Source organism: Chanodichthys erythropterus, chromosome 16, assembly GCF_024489055.1.
Source record: "Chanodichthys erythropterus isolate Z2021 chromosome 16, ASM2448905v1, whole genome shotgun sequence".
In the NCBI taxonomy this organism is placed as follows: domain Eukaryota; kingdom Metazoa; phylum Chordata; class Actinopteri; order Cypriniformes; family Xenocyprididae; genus Chanodichthys; species Chanodichthys erythropterus.
In genome coordinates, this window is record NC_090236.1 from 4,045,370 (window position 1) to 4,060,012 (window position 14,643).

At 37.5% G+C, this 14,643-nt stretch overlaps 1 protein-coding gene across 4 annotated transcripts; it reads right to left on the reverse strand.

The window, feature by feature from the left end:
- Positions 1–6,564: 6,564 nt before the first annotated feature.
- LOC137003298 (E3 ubiquitin/ISG15 ligase TRIM25-like) lies at positions 6,565–13,538 on the reverse strand. Of its 4 annotated transcripts, none has more exons than XM_067363403.1 (7): positions 12,836–13,538; positions 12,558–12,653; positions 11,879–12,112; positions 10,643–10,802; positions 10,438–10,497; positions 7,822–7,958; positions 6,565–6,926 (listed from the first exon to the last, which is right to left on the reverse strand). In XM_067363403.1, exons 1-7 carry the CDS (start codon positions 13,424–13,426, stop codon positions 6,708–6,710), a joined length of 1,497 nt encoding a protein of 498 aa, XP_067219504.1. In that variant the 5' UTR covers positions 13,427–13,538; the 3' UTR covers positions 6,565–6,707. The 4 variants fall into 4 exon arrangements, 3 of the variants coding, with proteins under 3 accessions (XP_067219504.1, XP_067219505.1, XP_067219502.1); XM_067363404.1 differs by having other exon boundaries at positions 7,927–7,958; positions 10,438–10,506; positions 12,836–13,536; XM_067363401.1 differs by having other exon boundaries at positions 10,438–10,506; positions 12,836–13,536.
- Between the last annotated feature and the right edge of the window lie 1,105 nt (positions 13,539–14,643).

Genomic DNA, 14,643 nt, shown 5'->3' on the forward strand with positions numbered 1-14,643 from the left:
TGCAAACAGTTGAGTCCCTAAGATAATGAAGTGTCAGCTGTAGAACAGAATCGTAATAAACTGACCTGGTAAGACAGTGTAAGAATGCAAAGCTACAGAGAGATAATTTTATAACTTTTTAACTCTTGGAAGTTTATGCAATGGGTTCACTTTACATGATTAAAATAATACAGTTTTGATATACTATGTAAATACTACCGATATTTAGATTAAGTATACTAGTAGTTAAAGAATATGTAGTAATAGACACCAGTAAAATAGAGGAGGAAAACGGCTTACCTTCAACGTCCACTAGATGACAGTGTCGTACAGAAACAGTTTTCGAGCGTGTAAAACTGCCGTGTTCCTTCTGTGGAATTTTCCACATCTGCCTGTTCTTGCCAAACGCCTGATACAGCCAGCGTTGCCTGTTGCTAGATTAAGCAACTTTTCAGACTACCCTAGCAACTTTCTTTTTTTTTTTTTCTTCAAAAAGCACATAGCAACAAATTAAGCTATTTTTAAAATTTATTTGGCAACTTTTAGCAACTTTTGAAAAGTGACTCAAACGGTAAAAAAGGCACATATTGTCATCTAGATTACACAAAAAGAGGAAACCATTGAACAGCTAGCCAGCCAAGCAGCACAACAGCCTGGAGAGAGCTGAAGAAAGATGCCTTTTATCGTAGTATCAACAGTGTCTCAGATGTTTCTTCTAAACTTCCTTAATAGAAATAAAAGTAGACACAAATGATAAAGTCCTGAGAGAAAGGAGTCCAAAATGAGAAACATGGGACATCTCTTGTCTTGCTGTAATCTTTTCAAGACTCCATTATAAAAAACATTTTCATAGGTTTCTTCTTTTTTTCTTCACCTTTAATGGACAGGACTGTAGGATGAGAGACAGGCAGGAAGGGAACAGTAGCAGGAAAGTACCTTTAGCTGGGATTCAAACTCATGCTGTCAGATGTGCTGCCCACAAGGCTATGGTCCTGATAGACGTTTCTCTAAACTCGGGATACTAAGGGCTGATTATTCTCTCATATGTCTCATTTAGGTGTCCCCAGATGTATTAAATTTTATTTTAGGAGAAACGTTTTAAATTTTAACTAATATTGTAAATTAAAATAGCATTATAAATTTCAGAATAGCAAGGGTTATTAATTTAAATTTATCTTCAGTGCCAAGCATTATATATGCAGCACATATTCCATACAAGGGATTAGACAAGTGTAAGATGTTTACTCTAAGATAAATACTCTCTTTTTAACAAATGTAATACTAGTGTGCACTAGTGCTACATGTTTGTTGCATAACCTTTTTGTTCTTAGTTTAACATTGCAAAGTTGGTCTTGTACTACCTATTTTAAATGCATGTAAATATAGGTCATGATTTCCTCTGTTAAATCATTGTGCAACAAAACACTGTCTCTAAACTTCAAATATGACAATGCATGTATTGTGTTCGATTGAAATGGTGTGGATGAATGACACAGAAGCTTTAACATCTCAAATGTTTCTGCGAAACATAAAAGAGGTTACATTAACATCAAATAGAGACTTTTGCTTGAGTTTCCTGTTTCTCACACTTGTCTTGTTTTTGTCTCCTGTTAAAGAGATCTCACTTTTGATTTTTGTTTCCTATGGGAATTGGTCCAAAAATATAGACAAGAATGAGAGACTTGAGAGAATTGCCCTGGCAGTGATATTTATTGAGTGAACTGTACCCAGAGTTACAGAGTGTTTCCTGTGGTGAAACAGTATACATCAGGAGAAACACACACTCAAATTGTGAAAATACACAAAATTCAGGCAGATTTATGACTCATATGAAAGCTGATTAAGTAAAGTGCTGTAGAAATCAACAATATAGATGTAGTGATACTGTACTACTTGGTATAATACTATTTCATTCATTTTTAACTTATTGATATTGGTCAACAATGTAAGCTAATAATCTCTAGTTTGTTTGTTAACTGTGGATTATAATATAGGTGTCTTTCAAAACTATCTGTTGCAAAACCTACAGAAAAGTCTAGATCAAATAAATATATCAGAAATACATTAAAACCAAAACACCTAAATGGCTTTAATATAACAAATCTGAAAGAGAATAATTATATATTTTTTCTGCCCTCCTGAAAATAAATCTGGGGCTATATTTTATTGAACCAGAACACAAATAGTAACTTAAAACTTGCATTAGAATGCAGCTGATAAAATTCAGTTCAGCTTATAGTCAAGTCAAGTCAAGTCAAATTTATTTATATAGCGCTTTTACAATTGGTAATTGTTTCAAAGCAGCTTTACATATTAGAAGCACAGAAAAAAAGGGAAGTGGTTAAAACTGTACAAACAAGCGTGGTAATATGTAACATATACAAGATGGTGCTACATTAAGCCAATGTCGGCTGACTTCCAGGGGTGGAAAAAACCCCCTAGGAGAAAAACCCAGCGTGCTAGCACTGGGAAAAAAGTCCTAGGAGGGAAAAAAACCCTTGGAAGATATATATATGTAAATGTATATGGAGATCAAAATCTGAATTGTACATTTTTATTATAGAGATTAAAAATCGATTATATATAAATATATGTAAGCGGATACGGGGATCCTGGGCTACGTTGTAGTCAGGTCCAGACGCAGGTTCTCCATCTGACCTGGATACGGCCTGGATCCAGCACCCGGCAAACCTCAGGATAAGCAGAGAGACAGATATTAGCGTAGATGCCATTCTTGTTCTGATGTACAGGTATATCTAGTGTTATAGGAAATGTTCTCGGTTCCGGCCGACCTAATTATTGCAGCGTAACAATCCTTTAACGGATTTGAAAAATGTTAATGTATTGATAATGTGTTATGTGTATGCAAGAGCAAAGAGATGTGTTTTTAGTCTAGATTTAAACTGACAGAGTGTGTCTGCTTCCCGAACAATGCTAGGAAGATTGTTCCAGAGTTTAGGTGCTAAATAGGAAAATGATCTGCCGCCTTCAGTTGATTTTGATATTCTGGGTATTATCAACTGGCCTAAATTCTGAGATCGCAATAAACGTGAAGGACTATAATGCATTAAGAGCTCACTTAGGTACTGGGGAGCTAAACCATTTAGAGCTTTATAAGTAAGTAGCAAGATTTTAAAATCTATACGATGTTTAATAGGGAGCCAATGTAATGTTGACAGAATTGGGCTAATATGGTCATACTTTCTGGTTCTAGTAAGAACTCTAGCTGCCGCATTTTCAACCAACTGTAGTTTGTTTAAAAGCCGAGCAGAACAACCACCCAGTAGAGCGTTACAATAATCTAGTCTTGAGGTCATGAATGCATGAACCAACTGTTCCGCATTTGTCATTGAGAGCATATGTCGTAATTTAGATATATTTTTTAGATGGAAGAAGGCGGTTTTACAGATACTAGAAACATGACTTTCAAATGAAAGATTGGTATCAAAGAGCACACCCAGGTTCCTAACTGAGGACGAAGGTTTAATGGAGCACCCGTCAAGTGTTAGAGAGTATTCAAGGTTTTTTCGTGAGGAAGTTTTTGGTCCAAAGATTAGGAAATCAGTTTTTTCTGAATTTAATAATAAGAAATTTCTTGTCATCCAGTTTTTAATGTCAGCTATGCATTCTGTTAGTTTTGTGAATTTGTAGGTTTCGTCAGGGCGCGAGGAAATATAGAGCTGAGTATCGTCAGCGTAGCAGTGAAAACTAACACCATGCTTCCTAATTATCTCTCCTAAGGGCAGCATGTACAGAGTGAAAAGCAACGGTCCTAATACTGAGACTTGTGGTACCCCATATTTAACCTGTGATCGATACGACATCTCTTCATTAACTACCACAGACTGATAACGGTCAGATAAGTATGATTTAAACCATGCCAAAGCAATTCCACTAATGCCAATATAGTTTTCAAGTCTTTTTTAAAGAATGTTATGATCGATAGTGTCAAAAGCAGCACTGAGATCTAATAACACTAATAGAGAAATACAGCCACGATCGGATGATAGGAGTAGATCGTTTGTAACTCTAACGAGAGCAGTCTCAGTACTATGGTATGGTCTAAATCCTGACTGGAAATCCTCACAGATTCCATTTCTTTCTAAAGGAACACAGTTGTGTTGAAACTGCCTTTTCTAGTATCTTTGACAGAAAAGGTAGATTCGAGATTGGCCTGTAATTTACTAAATCTCTCGGATCTAGTTGAGGTTTTTTAATAAGAGGTTTGATAATAGCCTGCTTAAAGGTTTTTGGCACGTGTCCTAGTGTTAAAGATGAATTAATTATATCAAGAAGTGGACCTACGACCTCTGGAAGCATTTCTTTCAGTAGTTCAGTCGGCATTGGGTCTAACATACATGTCGTTGATTTTGATGATTTGATAAGTTTAGATAATTCTTCCTCTCCTATAGCGGCGAATGATTCTAGTTTTACCTCAGGGACACTACAGTGCACTGTCTGAAGAGAAACTGTAGATGGTTGCATGTTTATAATTTTCTCTCTAATATTATCAATCTTGCAAGTAAAGAAGTTCATAAAGTCATTACTGCTGTGCTCTATGGAAACGTCAGCAGTTGAATCTCTGTTTCTAGTTAATTTAGCCACTGTGTCAAATAAATACCTAGGATTATGTTTGTTTTCTATTAAGAGATTTGAAAAATAAGTAGATCTAGCATTTCTTATGGCTGTTCTGTACTCAATCATTTTTTCTTTCCAAGAAAGGCGAAAAACTTCTAGTTTTGTTTTCTTCCAACTACGTTCAGCTTTTCTAACAGCTCGTTTTAGAGCCCGAGTGTGCTCATCATACCACGGCGTTGGATTAGTTTCCTTAATCTTCTTTAGACGTAAAGGAGCGACCGCATCTAATGTGCTGGAAAAGAGAGAGCCAATAGTTTCTGTTGCAGCATCAAGTTGTCAGGTATACTAAGGCGATGAAACTGCTCTGGGAGATTATTTATAAAGCAATCTTTAGTGGCAGACGTGATTGTTCTACAATATTTATGACTGGGTGGTGGTTTTGTAGCCTTGGCTAATTGTATTATACACGAGACTAAATAATGATCTGATATATCATCGCTCTGCTGTAGAATTTCAACAGCATCAATATCTATTCCATGCGACAGTATTAGATCTAGGGTATGATTGCGACAATGAGTGGGTCCTGACACGTGTTGTTTAACTCCAATAGAGTTTAAAATATCTGCAAATGCCAATCCAAATGCGTCTTTATTATTATCTACATGGATATTAAAATCACCAACAACAAGGACTTTATCCGCAGCCAGTACTAACTCTGATAGAAACTCAGCAAATTCTTTGATAAAGTCAGTATGGTGCCCTGGTGGCCTGTATACAGTAGCCAGCACAAATGTCAACTTACATAATGTTACATAAAGCACCATCACTTCAAAGGAATTATATTTGAAATTCTTTTGAATGATTCTGAATATATTACTATAAATTACAGCAACACCTCCCCCTTTGCCTTTCTGTCGAGGATTGTGTCGATAATCATAACCTTGAGGACTAGATTCATTTAAAGTAATGTAATCGTCTGGTTTTAGCCAGGTTTCTGTCAAACACAGCAAGTCTAGTTTATTGTCTGTGATAATTTCATTTACAATAAGTGCTTTTGAAGAAATAGATCTAATATTCAGTAACCCAAGCTTTATCATTTGTTTATCTGATTTATCTGTGATTTTCATTTTTTGAACATCAATTAAATTTTTACCCTTAAAAGGTTTTGGAAGTTTTTTTGTATTTATTAGTTTGAGGTACAGACACAGTCTCTATGTGATAATATCTAGGTGAAAGTGTTTCTATGTGCTGTGAATTATCTGAGTTCTGTGACGTGAGGCGGCTAGCAGACGGTCGGTTTAGCCAGTTTGTCTGCGTCCTGATCTGGGCCCTGGTTTGTCATGTTTCAGCTCTAAGACTATTTGCCAAATTTCTAGAGAGAAGAGCAGCACCATCCCGGGAGGGATGAATACCATCTCTTTTCAACAGATCAGGTCTGCCCCAAAAGCTTTTCCAATTGTCTATGAAACCTATATTATTCTGCGCACACCACTTAGACAGCCAGCCATTGAGTGATGATAACCTGCTAACTATCTCATCACTCCGACGAACAGGAAGAGGGCCAGAACAAATTACTTTTGCTGACATTGAATTTGCGAGTTCACACACCTCTTTAATGTTAATTTTAGTGATCTCCGACTGGCGAAGTCGAACATCATTTGTGCCGACGTGGATAATGATTTTAGAATATTTACGTTTAGCATTAGCCAGCACTTTTAAATTTGCTTTGATGTCAGGTGCTCTGGCCCCCGGCAAACATGTGACTATGGTGGCTGGTGTCTCTATTTTCACGTTCCGTGTAATAGAATCGCCAATTACTAGGGCACTTTCAACAGGATTCTCAGTGGGTGCGTCACTGAGTGGGGAGAACCTGTTTGATGTTCTAATCGGAACGGAAGAGTGGTGTTTGTTCTTGCCATTATGCCGCCTCACAGTCACCCAGTTAGCCTGCTGCGTGGCTTCTACAACCGGAACCGAATGTGTAGTGTTTACTAGGCTAGTCGCATCCAAAGCAGTATCTAAGGCCCTTTCATTCTCACTATCCTCAATTAAAGTTTGGATGCGTGTCTCTAATTCTGAGATTCTCTCTGTCAGCCTGACAATATCCCTGCATTTATCACATGTGTAAGTCTCACTGCTGACAGAAAGAGCTAAGCTGTACATGTTGCATTTACTACACATGATAATCGTCGGACATGACTGACCGTGTGTTTGATGAGCGCCGTCCGAAAAACTGCAACGCACACGGGACTCGCTGGCTGGATGTCTCGGTCGCTTGCCGGTGCCTGGGGCGAGGGTGATGTGCGGGACGCTGTACCTCGCGGTGGATCGATGAATGCCGGGCAGCAACGTCTCCACAGCTTCCCGATCTGGCGAGGACAGATCAGAATAACATACATCGGATAAATCCGCCATTCAATCGACAAGGAAGGTTGGTTTAGAGGAAAAAAAAGAAAGTAGACGGTAGCTAGCAGGCTATGGCTAACACTAGGTGATTACGCTGGTGGATTGCTAGTAATAAATCGTTCCGTTTAGTAATACTATGCAATATGTTAAGTAATCTAGTGAAAAATAAGAAAGTTATATTATGCGAATAGGAATAAAGAGAAGGATTTAGGATAATCTCCACGAAGCTCCGAGCGTAGATCAGACAGCTGGCAGGCAGCAGCGTTGAGTTTATAGTCCAATTGATTTTATAAAAACCCATTTTTAAATGTAACTCATCTGTATGTGAAGACTTCTTTCTAACCCAGAAGTCATTTTTAGATCATATGAGAAGATTTTTATTTTATTGAGAAGCTCAGTGTTTATTTATTGATTAGAAAATAAAAGATGCTTATTTATCAAACTTCTCTCTATCCTTATTACTTATAATTGATAGAGTTTAACTTTTGATTCACTTTTCCATGCTGAACTGAACTCAAACCCAGCATAGAGAGGTTGAGTGAATGTGGTGTGGACTCTGTGAATGAGGGTCATTGTGTCAGAGACTCTGTAGAAGGACAGAGTTCCTGCACTGTGATCCACATACACTCCTATACAGGAGCTGGAGACTTCAGGGAGTGACGTATGTTTGTTATTGTGCCAGAATGAACAAATGGAGTCAGAGCAGTACAAACTCCAGGACTGATCATTAAATCCAAATCCACACTCATCTCCCCGTCCCTTCCTGCTGATGCTCTTATATGACACTGATATATCCACCACACCACTCCACTCAACCTCCCAGTAACAGCGTCCACACACACTCTCTCTACACAACACCTGAGGAAGACCATCAAATCTGTCTGGATGATCAGGATACGGCTGGACTGTGTCAGTGTATTTAATCATTCTGTTCTCTTCAGACAGATGGAGCTTTTTATTCACCGTGTTTAAATCCGGAGTGAGTTGATGAGAATCTGACAGAGATAGAGCATATAATCATCATTTAAATCAGTACATTGCATCAGTACATTCATTAAAATAATACTTTTTTTACTTTTTATGGACAGTAACCTAAATAAAGTACTTTACAAAGCACCTCACTACATGTGTCATGACATAACCTCTGTGTGTGTGTGTGTGTGTGTGTGTGTGTGTGTGTGTGTGTGTGTGTGTGTGTGTGTGTGTGTGTGTGTGTGTGTGTGTGTGTGTGTGTGTGAATGTGAGTATATGAATCAGAGTCTCTCTTTAGTTGCACAGCAGAAATGTAAATCACTTTTAGTCTATGAGAAAAGCATGTGATAGAATTTTTGAACTAATTAATAATGAACTAACATTTCTTTTCTTTTACAGGCCTAATAATAATCTAACTTTTAAATAGAGGAATAGTCACTAGGACTGAGTGTTGTGATTCAGAAATATTCTGCTTGATAGCATCCTTCTAAGGATAAAAAATAGTCTCTGAGGAATTGTTTTAACCTATTGAGTAATGTAAACTATTAACCCTGAGACATTTTTTGATGATCTTGTGATTCAGTTGTTCTAATCTAAATTTATGTGGGACAGAGGAACTGAGATGTTTTTCTTAAATCTAAACCAATCGTATTGAGACTGATGATAATGAGTAATAGATCATGCCATACTGACTGTGAAGTGTACCTGAAATCCTATAAAACCTGTTGTATTCCTTTGTTCGGAGAGAGACTCTCTGGAATTTATGAGAACTCTCCCGGCCGTGATTAAAGCTTTGAAGGACAAAAAAACTAGAGTGTCTGATTATTGCTGCGCAGCAAGTCAGGGAACAAGGTTTAAAGGCGCTAAAGAGGATGTTTTGTTGTATACATTTTTGCAATATTACTTGAAACTGTCTTTACTAAGTGATAAAAGACTATTTATTAGGTGCACTGAAAGGAATAATATTAATATACATCATCTGTGCACGAGGTAGGGCCTTAAAAACATCATCGCGTAAACGATTGGCCCTCTGGCTTGTCAATCACTGCCGTGACGTTCCTTGTGAGAGACGAGCGCTCCAGTAACTTTCCACACTCCACAGGCGCCGCATGCGATGTTTTTGTCCAGAGACAGGAGTAACAACTGCAGATTATGAGTTACCTGCGGTGAGTCCGACATAATGAATCCACTAACACAACACAGATAATGCCAGTGGTAAACACTCGTGTTCCAATACTCCTGCACGAGTTTTGGGAGGCGTTCCCACGAAAGCAGAGGGGGTTGTTCTTATGCATGCGCTCATTTCAAAAACTCAGTAACAGTCTTTGGTTTCTCAGTCGACGAAAAGATCCTCTTTAGCACTTTTAAGGGTGTCAAGACGTTGACCTGAAATGTTATTGAGTGTCGATTTGGAGATGCCCCAGGAAGGTAACTTAAGTCAGGTGCATCTTGGAAAATCTACCACAAGCACTATATGTAACAATTATTATTGTTAAAGGGTTAGTTCACCCAAAAATTAAAATAATGTAATTAATTACTCACCCTCATGTCATTCCACACCCGTAAAACCTTCTTTAATCTCCGGAACACAAATTAAGATATTTTGATTAAATCTGATGGCTCGGCGAGGCCTCTATTCACAGCAATGACATTTCCTCTCTCAAGATCCATTAATGTACTAAAAACATATTTAAATCAATTCATTGGAGTACAGTGGTTCAATTAATATTATAAAGCGACGAAAATATTTTTGGAGTGCCGAAAAATCTAAATAACTACTTATATAGTGATGGCCGATTTCAAAACACTGCTTCAGGAAGCATCAGAGCGTTATGAATCATCTGTGTCGAATCATGATCCGGATCGCTTGTCAAACCACCAAACTGCTAAAATCACGTGACTTTGGCGCTCTGAACCGCTGATTTGACACACTGATTCATAACGCTCCGAATTTTCATGAAGCAGTGCTTTGAAATCGGCCATCACTAAATAAGTCGTCGTTTTTTTGGCGCACCAAAAATATTCTCGTCGCTTTATAATATTAATATTGAACCACTGTACTCTCCTGAACCGATTTAAATATGTTTTTAGTACCTTTATGAATCTTGAGAGAGGAAATGTCATTGCTGACTATGGAGGCCTCACTGAGCCATCGGATTTCAACAAAAATATCTTAATTTGCGTTCCGAAGATTAGCGAAGGTCTTACAGGCAATAACAACATGAAAGTGAGAAATTAATAACAGATATTACATTTTTTGGTGAACTAATCCTTTTAGTGCTTTAATTTGCTGACTATTGTTCTGTTAATGAAAAATAAACTAATTTAATAATAAAGGAATATAACTGATTTGTCAAGTCTTGTGTGAAATTCAAATCTTTATTGATGTTGATATTGATGAAACTGATATTTGTGTACATATGTATTTTATGGAGTTTGTTCTGCAATTTTATCATAGAGTGGGTAATGTTTCATTATTTTTGTTTGTTAATAGAGACTTACATTGAAGGAAATCCTCCCTGGTCTTGGGTTCAGAGGTATAAATGATCTCAATGCATGTTACTATGGAAACTAACAGATTATTATAATTCACATACTGTATAAAGAGAAAACCATTCAGATATAGACATGCTTTGTATCTACAAAACTTTAAAATATTACACAATATGACCTGTTTCTTTAATAAAATCATGGATAAGTCTTTTACCTTTATCAGATATCTTTTCTATCTCCTCTCTGCAGAAATGCTCCAGTTTCTCTCTCAGATGAGACACAGATTTACCAACATCATCAAAAGAGAGACGAGAACTGACAGTGATGCTGGATGAATCTGTAGATCCAGGAGGAACAGAGAGAGACTGGAAACTCTACACAGACAGAAACCCAGAGGAAAAAAAAATATTGTTCAGTGGTTGCTTTTCCTGTCATGAGACTTAGTTGTGATTCTCATATCCTTCATTTTAGTATCAACAAAAAAATAAATGAATTTAAAAAAGAAAAAGAGTTCAGTTTAACTGCTCAGGACAAACAAGGGACTCATGAACAACCATCACAATAAAAATAAAAAATAAAAACAGTCGCGGATCATCCAGGCAACCACACAAAGTATTAAGAATAGGGGGTATGTAAACTTTTAAATGGGGTCATTTTTTTTTTTATAAATTCAGCTATTTTTTTTATGTAAACATCTGAAAAAGTTTATTCAGAATCAGGACAGTACTAAATAAAAAATAACATGCAATTTTCATTATTGTTCTTATTTAAAAAAAAATATATTTTTTTTTACATTTTTGCACATTCTGCAAGGGGTATGTAAACTTTCAAGCTCAACTGTATATTATGAGTGAAAATATGCAGAAATAAAGTAATGATACTCGTAATTGTTGATACAATAAGAAAGCTGTACAGTTTATGTGCATATGGCTGGGGCACATCACTGAAAATAGTAATATACCAGACGCTGTTATCAGGAAAACTGCAACAGGAAATATAACCCTGGAGCATTAAATTGCTTATGACTCAATCCTTGACTAATCTGATTCTTAATACATATGATAGAAATGTTTGAGTTCACAATGAAATATTTCACTTAGAATATACTTTGTAAAGTTGTTGAGATCTCTTCTAAATTTTAGAGGATACAATTGTGAGAGCAGCAAAGTCTTTAGCTAAGGAGAATACTCTGAGCACAGTATATTAAGTTTATGAGATCTCTTTTAAACTTTAGAGGAGACAAACGTGAGACGAGGAAAAGTCTCCATTTTATGTTAAAGTAACCTCATTCTTGTCTAGGAGAAACATTTGAGATGTTAAACTTTTGATTTTTCTTTCCTATGATAAAGACAAAAGAGAAACACCAGCTAAAGACACAGAAACATTTGATGGAAAACACAATCTGTTCCCTTCCTAAAGATTACTGTCCTGTTTGTCAGATCTCTGTTACCTGGAGGAAATGGATGTGATGGTCTGTGTGTGAAAACTGCTCCAGTTCAGCATCTCTCCTCCTCAGATCATCAATCTCCTGCTCCAGTTGCTCCAGTATTTCTTCAGCTCGAATCACTGCAGCCTTTTCCTGATCTCTGATCAGCTGTGTCACCTCAGAGCGGCTTCTCTCAATGGAGCGGATCAGCTCAGTAAAGATCCTCTCACTGTCCTTCACTGCTGCCTGTGCAGAGCGCTGTTAGGACACACAGAGAGAGACGCATTAGAATCAGCTCTTACTGGTCCCTCACACAGTCTGTTCCCCACAGTGGGCTTCAGTGGGACTGGAAAGAGCTCCAGCACTGGCTCCTCACTGACTGATGGAGGAGAGTCCTAACTGAGTCTGAAACAGCTCTTCCAGCAGCCAGCAGTACACAAGTTTGTGTGCTCACATAATCTTAAACAGATTTGGCTTGCTATCTGCTATAGGGGGGCTCGGAGAGGATATTCTTCTCAAGCTCCCATTGTCCCCCTATAACAGGCAAAATTGTACAAAAAGGAGGAGGGATGCCGAAAGAACTAACAACAGGAAGAGGTAATATGCTGGTTTTATACCTTGGTATTAATTGGAAGATTAGATGGGCATACTCCTCCCAAAATTATGTTTATTAACTTGACTTGTTCTTCTGCTCAAAACTCACCTTATGAGACTCCATAGCCTCTCTCAGATCCTCAAGCTTCTTCTGTCTCTCCTGGATTCTCTGCTGGTTTGTTCTCTGCATCTCACCCAATTTACTCTGCAGGAATGACAAATAACTTTATAAATATTACTGCATGCTAAAATCAAGTAAAACTCTGTGTGAGTTTAAAATTGTCACAAAACTAAATAGCTGCAAAGAAGAAATCCCATGTAAGAATTGTTTTAGTATGATGATCTTAATTTATGTAGCTATTATGTGTTATGTAAATCAAATCATACCTGTTTCTCAGTCCTCTCTGCTGCAGCTGATACAGTGTCGTGGTTTTTGTGTTCATCCATTGTACACAGATAACATATACAGTTCTGATCAGTACGACAGTAAATCTCCAGCAGTTTCTCATGTTGAGGGCAGATCATCTCCTGCAGTCGTCCAGTGGCGTCCATTAGATTGTGTTTTTTATTTTTGAAGAAACTCTCATGTTGTTCCAGATGATTTTGACAGTAAGAGTTCAGACACACCAGACAGGACTTGATGGCTTTGTTTTTGTCTCCAGTACAGATGTCACACTCCAGATCTCCAGATCCAGTGTAACATTGAACAGGACGAGCAGCTTGTAGTTTTGTCTTCTTGAGTGTCTCCACCACTTCAGCCAGCATGGTGTTTTTACCTAAAACAGGTCTTGGAGTGAAGGTCTGTCTGCACTGAGGACAGCTGTAGACTCCCTTCTGGTCATCCTGATCCCAGCAGTCTGTAATACAGTTCATACAGTAACTGTGTCCACAGGGAATGGTCACTGGATCCTTCAGTAGATCCAGACAGATTGAACAGTTAAATTGTTCCTGAGACCATGAAATACTGGATTCTGCCATTTTGGTGTGTAGAGAGACAACTGCATAACTTTCGTTTTCTCCGAACTGAGGCGTTTCCTGCTTTCATATTTAAGAAACATGCAAACAGTTGGGTCCCTAAGATAATAAAATGTCAACAGCATCAGAATAGACAGACCCAGTAGGACAGAAGGCAAAGATAAAGAGCAGAGTGCCAATTTAAAGGGTTAGTTCACCCAAAAATGAAAATTATGTCATTAATGACTCACCCTCATGTCGTTCCAAACCTGTAAGACCTCCGTTCATCTTCAGAACACAGTTTAAGATATTTTAGATTTAGTCCGAGAGCTTTCTGTCCCTCCATTGAAAATGTTTGTACGGTACACTGTCCATGTCCAGAAAGGTAATAAAAACATCATCAAAGTAGTCCATGTGATATCAGTGGGTCAGTTAGAAGTTTTTGTTTTCTGAATAAAGTTGTAGTTTTTGTTATTTTTTGGACCAAAATGTATTTTCGATGCTTTAAAAACTTCTAACTAACCCACTGATGTCACATGGACTACTTTGATGATGTTTTTATTACCTTTCTGGACATGGACAGTATACCGTACATACACTTTCAATGGAGGGACAGAAAGCTCTCGGACTAAATCTAAAATATCTTAATTTGTGTTCCGAAGATGAACGGAGGTCTTACGGGTTTGGAACGACATGAGAGTGAGTCATTAATGGCATAATTTTCATTTTTGGGTGAACTAACCCTTTAATAACTTTCTAACTCTTGAAAGTTTATGCAATGGGATTACATGAAAACAATTGTGATATTCTATTTAAATACTAGGCTACTGATATTTGGATTACGTATATTGGTAGTTAAAGAATACGTACAAGTAACAAAAAAAACAGATAATAGTACCTATATGGGGAGGTAAAAATGTCTTGCTTTCCACTAGATGACAGTGTCGTGCAGAAACACAGTTTTTGAGCGTGTAAAACTGATGTGTTCCAGTAGAGGGCGCGCTCAAACCCTGTGGAATTTTCCATCTGTGCCTTTTCGTGCCAAAAGCATGATACAGCACATTCTAGCGTCCAAACCGCTCAGACACTCATGCAATTTAATTAAAACAAAACAAAACAAAACAAAACTTCATCCTGATTACACAAAACATATCGAAAACGTTCATTTTCAACCATCAGATAAAGCTGAAAATGCATTAGCTATACCTATACATTCAAAGCAATTGCTATAGTGGTACAGT